This window comes from Pleurodeles waltl, chromosome 3_1, assembly GCF_031143425.1.
Source record: "Pleurodeles waltl isolate 20211129_DDA chromosome 3_1, aPleWal1.hap1.20221129, whole genome shotgun sequence".
Taxonomy (NCBI): Eukaryota; Metazoa; Chordata; class Amphibia; order Caudata; family Salamandridae; genus Pleurodeles; species Pleurodeles waltl.
The window spans coordinates 1,738,675,799-1,738,695,413 of record NC_090440.1 but is presented as its reverse complement, the minus strand read 5'-3'; the positions used below and the strand labels follow the sequence as shown (position 1 = coordinate 1,738,695,413).

Here is a 19,615-nt window from a genome sequence, read left to right as displayed (position 1 = left end):
GGAAATGCTACATGCCTACATAGTCTGGGGGGAAGAAAGATGGGTAGAGAGAGAGGCAGAAAAAAAACAAATGACTAAGTACCCCTCAGATGAGGAGGGGGGCTGCTCAAATGAGGAGGAAGACTACTCAAATGAGGAAAGAGAACCAGTGAGAGATGAATGGCTCCTAGCTCGAGAGCAGTGGATGGAAGAGCTAGATGAGTTTCTTGAAAGGGCTGAGGCAGCAAGACTCTTAGCCCTGGAAGAAGAAAAGATTGCAGCTCAAGAGCTGAGCTGTAAAGAGCTGAAACTGGAGGCTGGAAGGGCTGAGTCCAGTTCAGATGGTGGCAGCAAAAATCTTGCATCCAGTACTGCTGAAGAAGGGCACAAGCCCAGAGATGTGGTGCCGAACTTGAAGAAGGGAGTTGACACACCCCAGGTGGTTCAAGGGTATGAGGTAGTTCCCGTTATGCACAGGGTCCCTGAGAAGGATTGGGGAACTGGCACAGGGAGTCATACTACTCGGGGAGGGACACTTTACTGGCTCTAGCAGAGAGTGACAAAGAAAAGGGTTCCGCCCTGGATATAGAGTGTATAGACATCCCAGCAGAGTATGGGTTGAGTGTCAGGGACAGTCAGATACTGTCTCACCAGTCTCAGGAGGGTGATGTAGAGTGCTTTTCCAAGGCTGAGTTACTGGATGGTTGGGTGAAGGGTACTGTGGTTAATACATGTGAAGGGCAGAGTGATGTAATTGCTGGAGAGCATATGTCTGGTCCTTATTTTCCAGAGCTACGCCAACACCAGGTGAAGTGTGAGTTCTCTGACCCCAGGGAACTTACAATGGAGGCAGACTTCTGGGTGAGTACCAGAGAGTCTGAAGAGGCATTTGGGGGTGCTCCTGAAGGGAGTGGTCTAGGTGGTTCCCAACCAAGTGAGGTGGGAGAGGATTGTAGTGTCCCAGGTAGGTCCCAGGTCCTAGAGGGTTCCATGAGGGAACACCAGGAGGGAAGCCTAGCCTGTACCGTAGGGCCACCTGTTGAGGGAAGCCCCGCAGTGTCAGAAGAGCTTGGGGGGGTGACTGTAGCCAGCATCAAATCAAATCAAATCAAATCATTAGCATTTATAAAGCGCGCTACTCACCCGTGCGGGTCTCAAGGCGCTAGGGACAAAGGGGGTCGTTATCGCTGCTCGAACAGCCAGGTCTTTAGGAGTCTCCGGAAAGCGGAGTGGTCCTGGGTGGTCCTGAGGCTGGTGGGGAGGGAGTTCCAGGTCTTGGCCGCCAGGAAGGAGAAAGATCTCCCACCCGCCGTGGAGCGTCGGATGCGAGGGACGGCGGCGAGTGCGAGGCCAGAGGAGCGGAGGGGGCGGGTGGGGACGTAGAAGTTGAGGCGTCTGTTGAGGTATTCCGGTCCCTTGTCGTGGAGGGCTTTGTGTGCGTGGGTGAGAAGTCGGAAGGTGATCCTTTTGCTGACTGGGAGCCAATGCAGGTGTCTCAGGTGTGCGGAGATGTGGCTGCTGCGGGGTACGTCGAGGATGAGGCGGGCCGAGGCGTTTTGAATGCGTTGTAGGCGATTTTGGAGTTTGGCTGTGGTCCCGGCGTAGAGGGTGTTGCCGTAGTCCAGGCGGCTCGTGACGAGGGCGTGGGTCACGGTTTTTCTGGTGTCGGCGGGGATCCAGCGGAAGATCTTGCGGAGCATGCGGAGGGTGAGGAAGCAGGCGGAGGACACGGCGTTGACTTGCTTGGTCATGGTGAGAAGAGGGTCCAAGATGAAGCCGAGGTTGCGGGCGTGGTCTGCGGGGGTCGGTGCGGTGCCGAGGGCCGTGGGCCACCAGGAGTCGTCCCAGGCGGACGGGGTGTTGCCGAGGATGAGGACTTCCGTTTTTTCAGAGTTCAGCTTTAGGCGGCTGAGCCTCATCCAATCTGCGACGTCCTTCATACCCTCTTGCAGGTTGGTCTTGGCGCTGGCGGGGTCCTTGGTGAGGGAGAGTATAAGTTGGGTGTCGTCGGCGTAGGAGGTGATGATGATGTCGTGCTTGCGTACGATGTTGGCGAGGGGGCTCATGTAGACATTGAAGAGTGTCGGGCTGAGTGATGAGCCTTGAGGTACGCCGCAGATGATCTCAGTGGGTTCTGAGCGAAACGGAGGGAGGTAGACTCTTTGGGAGCGGTTTGCGAGGAAGGAGGCGATCCAGTCCAGGGCCTGGTCTTGGATCCCGGTGGAGCAGATGCGGGTGATTAGGGTGCGGTGACAGACGGTGTCAAAGGCAGCCGAGAGGTCGAGAAGAATGAGGGCGACTGTTTCACCGTTGTCCATCAGGGTTCTGATGTCGTCTGTGACTGAGATGAGGGCGGTTTCAGTGCTGTGGTTGGTTCGGAATCCGGTCTGTGAGGGTTCGAGCAGGTTGTTGTCTTCCAGGAAGGTGGTCAGCTGTTTGTTGACGGTCTTCTCTATTACTTTGGCTGGGAAAGGCAGAAGGGAGATGGGGCGGAAGTTTTTCAGGTCGCTCGGGTCAGCCGTAGGTTTCTTTAGTAGGGCGTTGACTTTGGCGTGTTTCCAGCATTCGGGGAAGGTAGCAGAAGAAAAAGAAGAGTTGATGACGGTCTGGAGGTGCGGGGCGATGATGTCGTCGGCTTTGTTAAAGATGAAGTGCGGGCAGGGGTCCGAAGGGGCGCCGGAGTGGATAGAGTTCATGATGGATTTGGTTTCTTCCGTGCTGATGTGGGTCCAGTTGTTGAGGGTGATGGTCGGGGATGTGGGTTCTGTGGTGTTTGGTTGGGTCTGGTGTCCGAAGCTGTCGTGGAGGTCGCTGATCTTGCGATGGAAGAAAGTGGCGAGGGATTCGCATAGATCCTGTGAGGGCGTGACGGCGTTGGCGCTGGGGTTGGAGAACTCCTTGATGATGCTGAAGAGTTCTCTGCTGTTGTGGCTGTTTTTGTCCAGTCTGTCGGTGAAAGAATTCCTTTTGGAAGCGCGGATCAGGTGGTGGTGTTCGCGGGTAGCGTTCTTGAGGGCGGTCATGTTGTCAGCGGTGCAGTCCTTGTGCCAGGCTTTCTCAAGTGCGCGACAAGTTTTCTTTGATTCTTTGAGGGTGTCAGAGAACCAGAGGGGTTTCTTGGTGTTGTTCTGTCGCTGCGAGCGTTTGAGGGGAGCAAGGTTGTCTGCGCAGTTGGAGATCCAGTTTGTGAGGTTGAGGGCTGCGTCGTTGGGGTCGGTGGTGAGGGTGGGTTGGTTGGCGGCGAGTGCGGAGAAGAGTTGCTCTTCAGGGATCTTGTTCCACTGTCGGCGAGGGATGGGTTGAGTGCGGAGGTGGCGGGTCTCGCGTCGGAATGTGAAGTGGACGCAGCTGTGGTCGGTCCAATGAAGGGCGGAGGCGTGGCTGAAGAAGACGTGTTTGCTGGCGGAGAAGATAGGGTCGAGTGTGTGTCCGGCGATGTGGGTGGCAGTGTTCACCAGTTGTTTGAGGCCGAGGTTGTCGAGCAGGGTGGTGGTGTTGGGGTCGTTGTTTTGTTCCAGATGGAAGTTGAGGTCGCCTAGGAGGATGTAGTCCGGTGAGGCGAGGGCGTGCGGGGAGATGAAGTCGGCGATGGCGTCGCTGAAAGGGGCGCGAGGTCTGGGAGGACGGTAGACGAGGGATCCTCTGAGGGTGGTCCTCGGGTCGGTGCGAATCTGAAAATGCAGGTGTTCAGCGGCGAGAGGGGAGTCTTCAGTGGAGGTGGTGACGCTGATGGAGTCTTTGAAGACGATGGCGATACCTCCTCCTACTTGGTTGGTGCGGTCTTTCCAGGAGATCTTGTAGCCTTCGGGGATGGCGGTGGCGATGTCTGGAGCAGAGGAGGCGTTCATCCAGGTCTCCGTGATGAAGGCGACGTCCGGTGCTGTGGAGTCTAGGAGGTCCCAGAGTTCAACGGTGTGTTTGTGAACGGAGCGAGCGTTGACTAGGATGCACTTGAGGTGGTTGATGGCGCGTGGGCTTGTGGTCGTAGTTGTTGCGTGGTGGAAGATGCGTTTGCAGGAGTTGCAGGCGAAGGGTCCATGGGTGCGTTTGGGGTGAGCTTGGAAGCAGGTGTTGGAGCGTCCTGGGTTGAGGGCATGGAGGGTGGTGGGGTCGTAGCGGATCATCGGGGCTTGGGAGAGCTGGGGACTAGGGGTCGTGGCGCTGGGCGCGGGCCAGGCGCGGACGGGCTTGCCTCTGGCGCGCCTCCGGCGCGGACGCGCAGCGGCCGCCATATGAGGTAGGAGGGGGGGGAGGGGTCAGCTGGGGGCGAATGGGAGCTGGGGGGTGGGGGCGTGCAGGAGGTCGTGGCGGGAAAGCGCGAGGGAGGGGGGGACAGGTAGAGTGAGAAGAGCTGGGGGAGGGGGGTTTAAGGGTGGAGGGGGGAGAGTGTTAGGAGGTTTAGGAGATTAGGGAGAAAGATAGGTGTAGGGTTGTGAAGATAGGGGAGGGGGGGTTGTAGAGGTGGGTGAGGGTGAGAGGTAGAGTGAGGGGATAGGAAGATAGGTAATAGAGGGGGTGGCGGGAGGGGGGGAGAGATAGAGAAATAGGTAGAGAGAAAAGGTAGATAGAGAAATCGATAGATAGGGAAAAAGATAGAGAGATAGGAAGATAGGAGGAGGTGGAGAGTGAGGGAGTTGGATAGTGGGATAGAGAGATGGGGAAATAGGTAGATAGGAGGAGTGAGGGAGGTAGAAAGTGAACGGGTTAGATAGGGGAGATAGAGGGGGGGGATGCGAGTAGGGGAGGGGGATGAGGCAGGAGCAGGAGGGCAGGCGCGGGGAGAAGAGGACGGAGGAGGCAGAAGAGCCGAAGGCAGAAGACAAGAAGACAAGAAGAACAGAAGAACAGAAGAAAAGAAGAACAGAAGAGCAGAAGACCGGAAGGACTGAAGACCGGAAGAGCAGAAGACCGGAAGAACAGAAGAAACACAGAAGAACACAGAAGAACAGAGAGGAATACAGAAGAACACCGAGGAAGACAGAAGAACAGAGAAGAATACAGAAGAACACAGAGGAAGACAGAAGAACACAGAGGAAGAAAGAAGAACACAGAGGAAGACAGAAGAACAACAGAGAGGAAGACAGAAGAACAGAGAGGAAGACAGAAGAACACAGAGGAAGACAGAAGAACACAGAGGAAGACAGAAGAACACAGAGGAAGACAGAAGAACAGAGAAGAATACAGAAGAACACAGAGGAAGACAGAAGAACACCGAGGAAGACAGAAGAACACAGAGGAAGACAGAAGAAGACAGAGGAACACAGAAGAACACAGAAGAACACAGAAGAACACAGAAGAACACGGAGGAAGATACAAAAAACGAAGAAACAGAGTGCAGAAGACCACAGCAGAAGATGAGGAAGAAGAGAAGAGGAGAGAAGACGGGGAGAAGAGGAGTACAGAAGAAGAATACAGACGAGGAGTGAGGAGGAAGAACAGAGAAGAAGAAAAGAGGAAAAGAAGCAGGAGCAGGAGAGAGGGTGAGTAGCGCGGGGCAGAACGAGGGGCTGGGAGGTGGGGGGTACTTATTGTGGGGTGGGTCTCAGGAACTCAGGAACCTGGAGGAGCTGCAGTGGCAGGGGGAGCGACCTACCCTTGGGTCAAGGGTCGCTACCACTGTCGCGCAGCGGCCGGCATATGAGGTAGGAGGGGGGGGAGGGGTCAGCTGGGGGCGAATGGGAGCTGGGGGGCGAGGGCGTGCAGGGGGTCGCGGCGGGAAAGCGCGAGGGAGGGGGGGGGACAGGTAGAGTGAGAAGAGCTGGGGAAGGGGGCTTTAAGGGTGGAGGGGGGAGAGTGTTAGGAGGTTTAGGAGATTAGGGAGAAAGATAGGTGTAGGGTTGTGAAGATAGGGGAGGGGGGGTTGTAGAGGTGGGTGAGGGTGAGAGGTAGAGTGAGGGGATAGGAAGATAGGTAATAGAGGGGGTGGCGGGAGGGGGGGAGAGATAGAGAAATAGGTAGAGAGAAAAGGTAGATAGAGAAATCGATAGATAGGGAAAAAGATAGAGAGATAGGAAGATAGGAGGAGGTGGAGAGTGAGGGAGTTGGATAGTGGGATAGAGAGATGGAGAGATAGGTAGATAGGAGGAGTGAGGGAGGTAGAAAGTGAACGGGTTAGATAGGGGAGATAGAGGGGGGGGATGCAAGTGGGGGAGGGGGATGAGGCAGGAGCAGGAGGGCAGGCGCGGGGAGAAGAGGACGGAGGAGGCAGAAGAGCCGAAGGCAGAAGACAAGAAGACAAGAAGAACAGAAGAAAAGAAGAACAGAAGAACAGAAGAAAAGAAGAACAGAAGAGCAGAAGACCGGAAGGACTGAAGACCGGAAGAGCAGAAGACCGGAAGAACAGAAGAAACACAGAAGAACACAGAAGAACAGAGAGGAATACAGAAGAACACCGAGGAAGACAGAAGAACACAGAGGAAGACAGAAGAACACAGAGGAAGACAGAAGAACACAGAGGAAGAAAGAAGAACACCGAGGAAGACAGAAGAAGAGAGAGGAAGACAGAAGAACAGAGAAGAATACAGAAGAACACAGAGGAAGACAGAAGAACACCGAGGAAGACAGAAGAACACCGAGGAAGACAGAAGAACACAGAGGAAGACAGAAGAACACAGAGGAACACAGAAGAACACAGAAGAACACGGAGGAAGATACAAAAAACGAAGAAACAGAGTGCAGAAGACCACAGCAGAAGATGAGGAAGAAGAGAAGAGGAGAGAAGACGGGGAGAAGAGGAGTACAGAAGAAGAATACAGACGAGGAGAGAGGAGGAAGAACAGAGAAGAAGAAAAGAGGAAAAGAAGCAGGAGCAGGAGAGAGGGTGAGTAGCGCGGGGCAGAACGAGGGGCTGGGAGGTGGGGGGTACTTACTGTGGGGTGGGTCTCAGGAACTCAGGAACCTGGAGGAGCTGCAGCGGCAGGGGGAGCGACCTACCGTTGGGTCAAGGGTCGCTACCACTGTCGCGCAGCGGCCGCCATATGAGGTAGGAGGGGGGGAGGGGTCAGCTGGGGGCGAATGGGAGCTGGGGGGCGGGGGCGTGCAGGAGGTCGCGGCGGGAAAGCGCGAGGGAGGGGGGGGACAGGTAGAGTGAGAAGAGCTCGGGGAGGGGGGTTTAAGGGTGGAGGGGGGAGAGTGTTAGGAGGTTTAGGAGATTAGGGAGAAAGATAGGTGTAGGGTTGTGAAGATAGGGGAGGGGGGTTGTAGAGGTGGGTGAGGGTGAGAGGTAGAGTGAGGGGATAGGAAGATAGGTAATAGAGGGGGTGGCGGGAGGGGGGGAGAGATAGAGAAATAGGTAGAGAGAAAAGGTAGATAGAGAAATTGATAGGGAAAAAGATAGAGAGATAGGAAGATAGGAGGAGGTGGAGAGTGAGGGAGTTGGATAGTGGGATAGAGAGATGGAGAGATAGGTAGATAGGAGGAGTGAGGGAGGTAGAAAGTGAACGGGTTAGATAGGGGAGATAGAGGGGGGGATGCGAGTGGGGGAGGGGGATGAGGCAGGAGCAGGAGGGCAGGCGCGGGGAGAAGAGGACGGAGGAGGCAGAAGAGCCGAAGGCAGAAGACAAGAAGACAAGAAGAACAGAAGAACAGAAGAAAAGAAGAACAGAAGAACAGAAGAGCAGAAGACCGGAAGGACTGAAGACCGGAAGAGCAGAAGACCGGAAGAACAGAAGAAACACAGAAGAACACAGAAGAACAGAGAGGAATACAGAAGAACACCGAGGAAGACAGAAGAACAGAGAAGAATACAGAAGAACACAGAGGAAGACAGAAGAACACAGAGGAAGAAAGAAGAACACCGAGGAAGAAAGAAGAATACCGAGGAAGACAGAAGAACAGAGAGGAAGACAGAAGAACAGAGAGGAAGACAGAAGAACACAGAGGAAGACAGAAGAACAGAGAAGAATACAGAAGAACACAGAGGAAGACAGAAGAACACAGAGGAAGACAGAAGAACACAGAGGAAGACAGAAGAAGACAGAGGAACACAGAAGAACACGGAGGAAGATACAAAAAACGAAGAAACAGAGTGCAGAAGACCACAGCAGAAGATGAGGAAGAAGAGAAGAGGAGAGAAGACGGGGAGAAGAGGAGTACAGAAGAAGAATACAGACGAGGAGAGAGGAGGAAGAACAGAGAAGAAGAAAAGAGGAAAAGAAGCAGGAGCAGGAGAGAGGGTGAGTAGCGCGGGGCAGAACGAGGGGTTGGGAGGTGGGGGGTACTTACTGTGGGGTGGGTCTCAGGAACTCAGGAACCTGGAGGAGCTGCAGCGGCAGGGGGAGCGACCTACCCTTGGGTATCCCAACAGTTCTGGTGTCTGGCAGTACCACTCCTAGTGAGGGGGTGCAGAAGTCCAGTCATAGGGTTGAGAGGGGGTTGCAGACCCCAGTGGAGGACCTGGAGAGTCAGGGGTCAGCTCTGAGAGCAGAGCCCCCCAGGAATTACCCAGGTGAAAACGTTTCTGGTTTGGGGGAGACCCAGACTCTGCCGGATGGGCAGAGGTCAGGAGACCTGCGCCAACCAGACTCTTGTGTGTCCCTTGTGGGGGGTGAGAGTGCCCCCCAGGAAGTCCTGGCATGCCAGGCAAAGATTCAACCTCAGGGTGGTGACCCTGGGTTGGAGAACCCGGTTCAGAGGTTAAACTCTGACCCGGTGGGGGGTAGGTGTGCCCCCCAGGAAGTCCTGGCGTGCCAGGCAATTGTTCAACCTCAGGGTGGTGACTCTGGGTTGGATGGTCAGTTGCAGAGGTTAAACTCTGACCTGGTGGGGGGGAGGTGTGCCCCCCAGAAAGTCCTGGTTTGCCAGGCAGTGATCCAGTCTGAGGTTACAGACCCTGGGCTGAAAGGCCAGGTTCAGGGTGTCCCCCCAGACCTGGAGAGAGGGGCCACTGATAATAGTGCCCCTACCATGTTGTCTTCTGAGGACGCCACTCCTAGTTGGAGGGTGCTGGACCCCAGAAGGGAGGGCAGGGGGAGGGAAGCCTCACCCCGGGCCCTAGTCCAACCTGAAGGTACAGACCCCAGGTTGGAGGGCCAGTTGCAGGTTAACAGCCCTGCACTGGTGGAGGAATGGTACAGGGTGACTTCTATAAGCACCCTGACCATGTTGGACTCTGGGGGTACCGCTCCAGGAGGGAGGGTACAGAGCCCCAGAGGGGAGGACCAGGTTCAGGCTGTCATCCCTGACCCGGTGGAAGGGAGAGTGGTTAAAGGGTGCCCAGCACCTGGGGCTACCGCCCCCCACTCTCCACAGCCACAGTGGTGGGAGAGCTTTGATAGGCCTGGGGCCTGGCTCTCATCCCTGGCAGCTGTCAGTAACCACTGTGGCTTGCTGTCCGGGTGGACAGAGTTATCCCTGGGGAGGGGGCAAGTGTCACACCCCGGGGGTAGAGTGGGCAACACCACTGTGTTGGTCCTGGTGGTACCATCCTGCTCCTGGGATACATCTGTGAGCAAAGTAAGGTTAGGTGCTGCACAGATGGGATCCGCAGGTAAGGAGAAAGGTTCCCCATGGGTTGGCTTAGTGGGCCCTGAGAGTATGGACAGAGGGATCCAATTGGAGTCAGGAAGGCGAAGAACTGGAGCATGCCCCTGCTGTTGTGGCCTGGGTCCTTGTTCTGTCGCCTCAAACAGGGAAGTACATCAGGATAGTGATTGTTCTCCCCTGGCTTTAGGCTGGAAGGGGGTCATGTTGTACCTGGCTTTTTGACAGGGTCATCCCCAAACTTTTTGCATCCTTCCTCCTATTTTTTCTGACCTGTTGTTGTTGGCTTTTGACCTCTGGGCACTTTACCACTGCTAACCAGTGCTAAAGTGCATATGCTCTCTGTGTAAATTGTACTATTGATTGGTTTATCCATGATTGGCTGTTTAATTTACTTATAAGTCCCTAGTAGAGTGCACTATATGTGCCTAGGGCCTGTGGATTAAATGCTACTAGTGGGCCTGCAGCACTGGTTGTGCCACCCACTTCAGTAGCCACTTAACCTTGTCTCAGGCCTGCCATTGCAAGGCTTGGGTGTGCAGTTTCACTGCCACTTCGACTTGGCACTTAAAAGTACTTGCAAAGCCTAGAACTCCCCTTTTTCTACATATAAGTCACCCCTAATGTGTGCCCTAGGTAACCCCTAGAGCAGGGTGCTGTGTGGGTAAAAGGCAGGACATGTACCCGTGTAGTTATATGTCCTGGTAGTGTAAAACTCCTAAATTCGTTTTTGCACTACTGTGAGGCCTGCTCCCTTCATAGGCTAACATTGGGGCTGCCCTCATACACTGTTGAAGTGGCAGCTGCTGATCTGAAAGGAGCAGGAAGGTCATATTTAGTATGGCCAGAATGGTAATATAAAATCCTGCTGACTGGTGAAGTCGGATTTAATATTACCATTCTAGAAATGCCACTTTTAGAAAGTGAGCATTTCTTTGCACTTAAATCTTTCTGTGCCCTTCAATCCATGTCTGCCTAGGTTTAGTTGACAGCTCCTTGTGCATTCAGTCAGACACACCCCAAACACAGGGTACTCAGCCTCACTTGCATACATCTGCATTTTGAATGAGTCTTCCTGGGCTGGGAGGGTGGAGGGCCTGCCCTCAAACAAAGGACTGCCACACCCCCTACTGGGACTCTGGCAGACAGGATTGAACTGAAAGGGGGCTTGGTGCATTTCTTAGACACTCTTTGAAGTCACCCCCACTTCAATGGCACAACTTAGTATAAAACAGGGCCTCCTCCCTACCTCATCAGACACTTGCTGGAGAAGAAACCTGAACCAGAAACTACATCCTGCCAAGAAGAACTGCCTGGCTGCTCAAAGGACTCACCTGTCTGCTTTTCTACAAAGGACTGCTGCCTTGCTGTTGGCCTGCTGCCTTGCTGAACTCTTGTCTGGCTGTAAAAGTGCTCTCCAAGGGCTTGGATAGAGCTTGCCTCCTGTTCCCTGAAGTCTCAGGACCAAAAAGACTTCTCTTTTCCAATTGGACGCTTTGTGCAGCGAAAATTTCGACGCACAGCTTGTTCCGCGACGAGAAAAATGCTGCACACCGACGCTGATCGACGCAACGCCTTCGGGACGACCAAAACTTTGACGCACGGCCTCGCAAGGACAACGCCGCCCGACTTCCAAGGAGAAATCGACGCAACGCCTGCCGTGAGAGTGAAATTTCGACACAGCCCCGCGGAACGACGCGCAGCTGGAAAACAAGCAGGAGAATCCACGCACAGACCCGGGACATCTGGTAATTCCCGTGATCCACAGAAAGAGACTGTCTGCGCACCGGAAAACGACGCACGACTTCCCCGCGTGAAAAATAACGACGCAAATCCGTGTGTGCTGGGGAGAAATCGACGCACACACCATTTTTCCACGTATCTCTTCTTCTGCGGCCCTTTGCGGAGATTTTCCACCAGAAACCAGGTACTTTGTGCTTGAAAGAGACTTTGTTTGCTTTTTAAAGACTTAAGACACTTTATATCACTTTTCAGTGATATCTTTACAAATTCATATTGCATCTTTAATCGTTTTGACCTGCAAATACCCAGATCAATATTATATATTTTTCTAAACACTGTGTGGTGTATTTTTGTGGTGTTATATTATGGTATTGTATGATTTATTGCACAAATGCTTTACACATTGCCTTCTAAGTTAAGCCTGACTGCTCGTGCCAAGCTACCAGAGGGTGGGCACAGGCTAATTTTGGATTGTGTGTGACTTACCCTGACTAGAGTGAGGGTTCTTGCTTGGACAGAGGGTAACCTGACTGCCAACCAAAAACCCCATTTCTAACAAAATGTATCTTCTTAAACCAGGTGCCATAGTTCAGAATACAATTATGTGAACTTGTATGGCAGCAGCTCTTTCCCATATCATGATAAATATAGTTTGTCATGGCTGAGTATACTGCTGGTGTATATTCTTGAGTTGTGAGCATGGTCATCATGTGGGGAAGAGCCAGCCTTTGACTGATCTTCTGAACTGGAGATGGTTATCTGTGGATTTTATGTTTCTGGGAAGGGAATTCCATAGTTTGACTCCTTCGGTTTTGCCTGAAGCACTTAAAATTGCTGCACTGTTTCTCACTACAAATAACCACTGTTTGTACATCAGTCCACTTTTAAAGGGAGAGTTAACTTTCAGCACACACAAATAACCAAATATAATGATTATCAAAAGACTTTTGGATCTTTGAGAATTTAATCACACCCCTAGCACAGTCCCGTATTCCTCATCTTGTGAGAAGGCATCCGTTGCTTTATCATTTGCTAATCCTTTTTCTCCCTCTCCAGTTGACATGTCGCTGCTACACCCCAAAGCAAATAACCCCAATTCTGTCTGAAGAGGAGCTAGAGGCAACACGACGAGAGAAGGATAACCTGCAGTATGAAATAGAGACATTGGTGAGTGCTCTTCCTTTGTACAATAGTTCGGTGGGTTAATGCATCTGTCATAGAGATCTGTGTGTTTGTGTCCCTAGTCCTGATTAGTCCAGGGCAGCCTTTTGGTCTTTATGTATTGACTAAATGTTCTTTCCTCAGTTTACCTAATTTGGGTGCTTTTTTCAGAGACCCACTTCCTTTCACTCCCACAGGTTGTGGTGATGTGACCTTGTAGTGTGCTTGGAGGTCACTGCAGGATAATGGATACATATTGAATTCTATTTCGCCACATTACTCTGCTTCAGGTCATGTGATGCATCGCTAATGCGTCTGATGAGAAGGCAGAACCTGTTCTCTCTGCTGCATGCTTATCTCCATGGGGCACGTGCACTGGCCCTGAGTACCGTACTACTGGAATATTACAGTACAATAATTGTCAGAAAACTCCATCATGGTTCTCCCGTTTGCAGTCATTGGTTTCGTTGGTTCTAGCCATGCAGAGTTCTGTTCAAGCTAGGATTTCATGGATTACCTCCTCCACGTGCTGCACACATAAGGTTGTTTATTCCAAGCAGTACTTCTCTCCCACATAGGAAACCTTAACTTGTTTCCTTAGTCAATGTGGACATGGTAAATGCAAGCTCCAAGGCCTTCCTGAGGTCAATCTAAAGGGAGAATGAGACGCTGCAATTCAATTAACAATGCAGGTCAAGTTTGAATTTTCGTGCCCTCTTTGACTAAGGTTGACTGGGAACTGTAGAAAAGTACCATCTTGTCTGACATGTTAAACCCATTTTCACTGTATGTATGTAAGTTTTAGCCCCTGTGTCACTGGGATCCTGCTAGGCAGGACCCCAGTGCTCATAGTATGTGCCCTCTATGTGTTCCCTGTGTGGTGCCTAACTGTATCACTGAGGCTATGCTAACCAGAACCTCAGTGTTTATGCTCTCTCTGCTTTCTAAATTTGTCACTGCAGGCTAGTGACTAAATTTACCAATTCTCATTGGCACACTGGTACACCCATATAATTCCCTTGTATATGGTACTTAGGTACCCAGGGTATTGGGGTTCCAGGAGATCCCTATGGGCTGCAGCATTTCCTTTGCCACCCATAGGGAGCTCTTACAATTCTTACACAGGCCTGCCACAGCAGCCTGAGTGAAATAACGTCCATGTTATTTCACAGGAATTTTTCACTGCACATAAGTAACTTATAAGTTACCTATATGTCTAACCTTCACCTGGTGAAGGTTGGGTGCCAAGTTACTTAGTGTGTGGGCACCCTGGCACTAGCCTAGGTGCCCCCACATCGTTCAGGGCAAATTCCCCGGACTTTGTGAGTGCGGGGACACCATTACACGCGTGCACTATACATAGGTCACTACCTATGTATAGCGTCACAATGGTAACTCCGAACATGGCCATGTAACATGTCTAAGATCATGGAATTGTCACCCCAATACCATTCTGGTACTCGGGGGGACAATTCCATGATCCCCCCCTGGTCTCTAGCACAGAACCCGGGTGCTGCCAAACTGCCTTTCTGGGGTTTCCACTGCAGCTGCTGCCTACCCCTCAGACAGGTTTCTGCCCTCCGGGGGTCCAGGCAGCCCTGGCCCAGGAAGGCAGAACAAAGGATTTCCTCTGAGAGAGGGTGTTACACCCTCTCCCTTTGGAAATAGGTGTGAAGGGCTGGGGAGGAGTAGCCTCCCCCAGCCTCTGGAAATGCTTTGATGGGCACAGATGGTGCCCATCTCTGCATAAGCCAGTGTACACCGGTTCAGGGATCCCCTGATCTGGCATGAAACTGGACAAAGGAAAGGGGAGTGACCACTCCCCTGACCAGTACCTCCCAGGGGTGGTGCCCAGAGCTCCTCCAGTGTGTCCCAGACCTCTGCCATCTTGGAAACATCGGTGTTGGGGGCACACTGGAATGCTCTGAGTAGCCAGTGCCAGCGGGTGACATCAGAGACCCCCTCTGATAGGCTCTGACCTCTCTTGGTAGCCAATTCTCCTTTCTTGGTGGCCAAACCTCCTTTTCTGGCTATTTAGGGTCTCTCCTCTGGGGAATTCTTCAGTTAACGAATGCAAGAGCTCACCAGAGTTCCTCTGCACTTCCCTCTTCGACTTCTACCAAGGATCGACCGCTGACTGCTCCAGGACGCCTGCAAAACCGCAACAAAGTAGCAAGACGACTACCAGCAACATTGTAGCGCCTCATCCTGCCGGCTTTCTCGACTGTTTCCTGGTGGTGCATGCTCTGAGGGTCACCTGCCTTCACCCTGCACTGGAAGCCAAGAAGAAATCTCCAGTGGGTCAACTGAATCTTCCCCCTGCTAACGCAGGCACCAAAAGACTGCATCACCGGTCCTCTGGTTCCCCTCTCATCCTGACAAGCGTGGTCCCTGGAACACAGGAACTCTATCCAAGTGACTCCCACAGTCCAGTGATCCTTCAGTCTAAGTTTGGTGGGGGTAAGTCCTTGCATCCCCACGCTAGACTGCAAACCTGTGTACTGCGTGATTTGCAGCTTCTACGGCTCCTGTGCACTCTTCCAGGATTTCCTTCGTGCACAGCCTAGCCTGGGTCCCCAGCACTCCGTCCTGCAGTGTTCAACCCTCTGAGTTGGCCTCCGGCATCGTGGGACCCTCCTTTGTGACTCTGAGCCAGCTCCAGTTCACAAATCTTCCAAGTGCCTGTTCGGGTACTTCTGCGGGTGCTGCCTGCTTCTGTGGGGGCTCTCTGAGTTGCTGAGCGCCCCCTCTGTCTCCTCCTCCAAGGGGCGACATCCTGGTCCTTCCTGGTCCCCAGCAGCACCCAAGAACCTCTACTGTGACCCTTGCAGCTAGCAAGGCTTGTTTGTGGTATTTCTGTGTGGGAACACTTCTGCAACCTTCATCGCGACGTGGGACATCTTCTTTCCAAAGGAGAAGTTCCTAGTCCTCTTCATTGTTGCAGAAATCCAAGCTTCTTCCATCCAAAGGCAGCTTCCTTGCACCTTCATCCGGGGTTTCTGGGCTCCTGCCCCCCCTGGACACTATCGCGACTCTTGGACTTGGTCCCATTGCCTTACAGGTCCTCAGGTCCAGGAATCCACCTTCAGTGTCTTGCTGGTGTTCTTGCAAAATCCGCCTATCACGACTATTGTGCTCTTTTGGGGTAGTAGGTGTACTTTACTCCTACTTTTCATGGTCTTGGGGTGGGGTATCTTGGACACCCTGACTGTTTTCTTACAGTCCCAGCAACCCTCTACAAGCTCCCATAGGTCTGGGGCCCATTCGTGATTCGCATTCCACTTTTGGAGCATATGGTTTGTGTTGGCCCTAGACCTATGTTCACCTATTGCAACCTATTGTAATTCTACGCTGTTTGCATTACTTTTCTGACTCTTACTTACCTGTTTTGGGTTTGTGTACAAATAACTTGTGTATATTACTTACCTTCTTACTGAGGGTACTCACTGAGATACTTGTGGCATATTGTCTGTGTATTGTGTTTTCTTATGTTATTGTGCATATGATATAAGTGGTATAGTAGGAGCTTTGCATGTCTCCTAGTTCAGCCTAAGCCACTTTGCCATAGCTACCTTCTATCAGCCTAAACTGCTAGAAACACATCTATTCTACTAATAAGGGATAACTGGACCTGGCACAGGGTGTAAGTACCACAGGGTACCCACTATAAGCCAGGCCAGCCTCCTACAGGAACCCAAATCTACTGTGGCAATTTTGTTGGACCTGTCCCTTGGTCAAGAGGTGTGGGAGGGGTGGAAGTGTGAAGCGCTGCTGCTTTTGTTGCTGGGGGCTGATATTGCAGCACTGCTGCAAAGCCAGCCCTCACCACTGCAAAACCAGCCCCCACCCTTCCAGACTTCCAGGGACACGCCCGATGCGCGCTGTGGCCAGTCCACCCTCTCTTTGATGTTGAGTATTAAGAGTGTTATTTCCTACTGAGGTTGCTTTATATTACCTTATGCTACCGCTCACGATAGACCAGCTATATTCTATTCGACCAGTGGCTTTGTGTCGACATCTGTTGGACAGAAGGGCACTTTCTACAGAAGGCTGAATCTATAAGCCTATGTATGGCGAGGAGAGTCCACGTAGTGCAGAATTCAGCAGCTCAGATGCTGCAATAAGTTTTACATTGAAGAGCTATTTTGATTCCTGCAAAATCTTTATTAGCTACCCGCGGTCCCCTGTTTCCAAAGAGAAGTTGGACAGGATGACTGTGCAGCTTTGCAGGAACGCACATATCTGCAGCAGTTCAGTGCTGAAGCAGACACAAGAAGATGTGCATTCTCCACTGCGTAGGTTATAGAGACCTTAGATGCATTTTGCGTGGCGCACTTTTAAAGTTTTGCTCCACAACCAGCATTTACCGTTGGGACTTTGTATCCCTCAATGTCTGAGTATTACATTTTTAGGTTAAGCGTGTTGTTATCCATCTGTGGGCTTTAACCACGCCCATCTTATGCCCATCACTTTCATTCGTTCGTGGGCTTGCTTTTCAAAAATCCCTTTATGTCATTGGTAAATGATTTATGTTTGTCCCGCCTTGGGCGTTTTTTTACCGCCTTGCAGACTGACCTGGTTACATGGATAATTGCATGATTGCCGATATACTTTGGTGTGGGTGAACTACTTTTTTTCTTTTGTCTTGCCGCTTTGCACTCCATGGTGGCCCTGGCGCTCACAGCACGAAGTCAATCGGCGGTTTTGGAACCCGTCACATTGTACACAGTGTTACCTAATCAGAGTCATTTCAATGTAACTTTTGGCTCTCCCCTTTGCACTTCATTCTCCCAGTTGCCATTTTCAAGTTCTTGACGAGGCACAACATTCTTTGCTGCACTGTAGAAGCCTCCGAAAAAAAGCCTTCGACCACATTCTATGAAGAGGACCCTGGGCCATTCTATACAACCCACATGATGCAGCTCTTATCCAGCGGGTGAGTTGTCAGTTGTGGTGGAAAGTGCCACTGCTTCCTCTCTGATGACAGTGTGTGATCACGGGCAGTTATTTCATTTCCCTTTGCCTCCCTTCTCAGATCTGCTTACATTGGGAGGATGCTGGCTGGATACCACCATATTGTGGTGTATAGTTAATTAAACATGCATAGTTAAAGCAGCCATAAATATTTGCTGTATTTAAGACACAGTACAGTTATCTCTTTAACGCTGTGGTAGTCTAGCAGTTTTCGTAGACTAGCTTTTAAGCGCTTTTGCGTTGAACTGAACAAGTGTAGTTATAGCACACAGTATTGGGATTCAGTGTGTTCGGTGACGCGGCTCTCCAGGGTTATTTAGTCCCAAAGTTGTAAACTCAACTTGTCCACAAGTCCTGTTGATTTAGTGAAGCCATGTCTGCTCTTGGCCGCCCCTTTTGGTTGACTTATAGTGCTTCTCTCCTCCCTCGCATGTTACCCCCATTCCCTTTGTTATTTATTGTTTACTCGTCTCTGGATTTCTTGATGCGCCCAGTCTCTTCTTGTTGACTGTCACCAGGGGTTAGCTTTTTCGAGGCCTGACAGCTTCTGAAGATAAGAAGAGGGCAAGACTGGAATCCCCAGATAACAACCCCCCAGCCCAAACCAAGTGGGATAACCTATCGCCAGACTCTATGGAGTGGACCCACATGTTCCAGAAAATGACATGAAACCTCTATGTAGAAATCCACACAATAAATCTGGGCGTTGTATAAGAGACTAGTCAGAATTGGACCCCTTTTTAAAGAGCCTAGGTGCATAGCTTGTCTTAAGAAACTATGTTAACTGTGTTTATGTAGCGCTTTCCACCAGGCATTTAGGACCGGCTTTTTAAGGATCTAGTTCCACAGTGGTTCTTTTGTTGCATGTGAAAGTAAAAGCAGTTTTCTGTAGAAGAGATATTTGTAGTGTCTCCTGTATGGATTACTGGGTCGAAGATGTTGCCAATTTCTGAACAATTGGTTTGTGTGACTACACTATCACATCCCTTTATGACAGTAGTGCAGGACCAAGTTGTTTCTTTTAACTTTATTTCTTGATTTTCAAAAAACAACATAAGATAATCGCACATTCCATGTCATTGGGTATTGTATTGATGGGAATGTAAGGGGGAGACATAGTGGAGTCCATCTGTGAGGGTACATTGTTTGTTCTATGAGTCTACAACATCATTAAAGGAAGACTAGGGAAGTATAATAATTTTATGGACTAGCCAGGTAAAGCCCACTGAGGGATTTATGGAGGTTTTGAGGAGCCTATGGGTGCATCCTGTGAGGCAGACATGTGTGTCCATAGATTGTCGCGCAAGGATTGCCATATATCTTTAGGTCTTGAGATAAGTGGCTGTGGGGTGGCATATATTAGGTGGTGGTGTCACAGTAGATTAAACTGTTTATCCATACCTTTGTTGTGGGTCGTTTGCTACTGCTCCAGTGAAGGGTCAGTTTGTGTTTGGCAAGCAGCAACGCAATTGCTGTGTATGTACGGGATGTTGAGGGAACATCGGCTACGTGTCCCAGCAGTGCCAACAGGGCATCAGGTTCAAGGTCAATCTCTGTCGTCAGTGAAATATTTGTATAATGTGCAAATATGTCACCCCAATATTGGTGAATAGGGGGGGCATAACCATGTCATGTGGGTGAAATCTGCATCCAACCACATTTAGGACAGTTAGATGATCTGGCGGGATCTATTCTTGCAAGCGCTGCAGGGGTAGTGTATGCCCGGTGTACAAATTTAAAGTGGAGTAGTTTATGGCGGTGATTTGGGGATATAAGTTTGGTTTGCTCGCAACAGTAGTTCTAAACTTTATCGGGCAGTGCACCGCCCAATTCCGCTTCCCAATGTTCTTGTTTCCACACATCAAGAATGTGTCGCAGGGTCATGCAGGTTTTGTAAAGCCGAGGAATAGTATGTCCTACGTCATCATTTGAGATCAGAGCCATCAGCAGGATGAAGTCATCAAGAGTTAGGGATAGGAGGAAACACATAATCGAAAGGCAGCGTGTATGCATCTAAGGACAAAGATCCATGTAGGATGCTGTAGCAAATCTAGGAACTCCAGAGGGTACTAGAGCATGTCTGTTAGGAAAAAGATCACCAATGGTGCTAATGTTAAATCTTTTAAATGTGTGTTGAACCACTCATTCCAGGGGAGGTGGAATCCAGGGGTTGTGAGACAATAGAAGTAAGTGGAAGTATATAGTGCCCGTCCCCAACAGTCGGTTAAGCTTTTTCCATGCCCAGCAAGTAATGGAAAGTGTCTGTATATCATTTGGG

General features: G+C 51.1%; 1 protein-coding gene across 1 annotated transcript in view; it reads left to right on the top strand.

The window, feature by feature from the left end:
• Nucleotides 1-19,615, top strand: part of LOC138285560 (uncharacterized) — a 999,550-nt gene that overhangs the window by 745,863 nt on the left and 234,072 nt on the right. Inside the window, exon 11 of the mRNA XM_069225654.1 lies at nucleotides 12,259-12,369. Coding sequence (XP_069081755.1) covers nucleotides 12,259-12,369 — 111 coding nt within the window. The remainder of the gene's footprint in view (nucleotides 1-12,258; nucleotides 12,370-19,615) is intronic.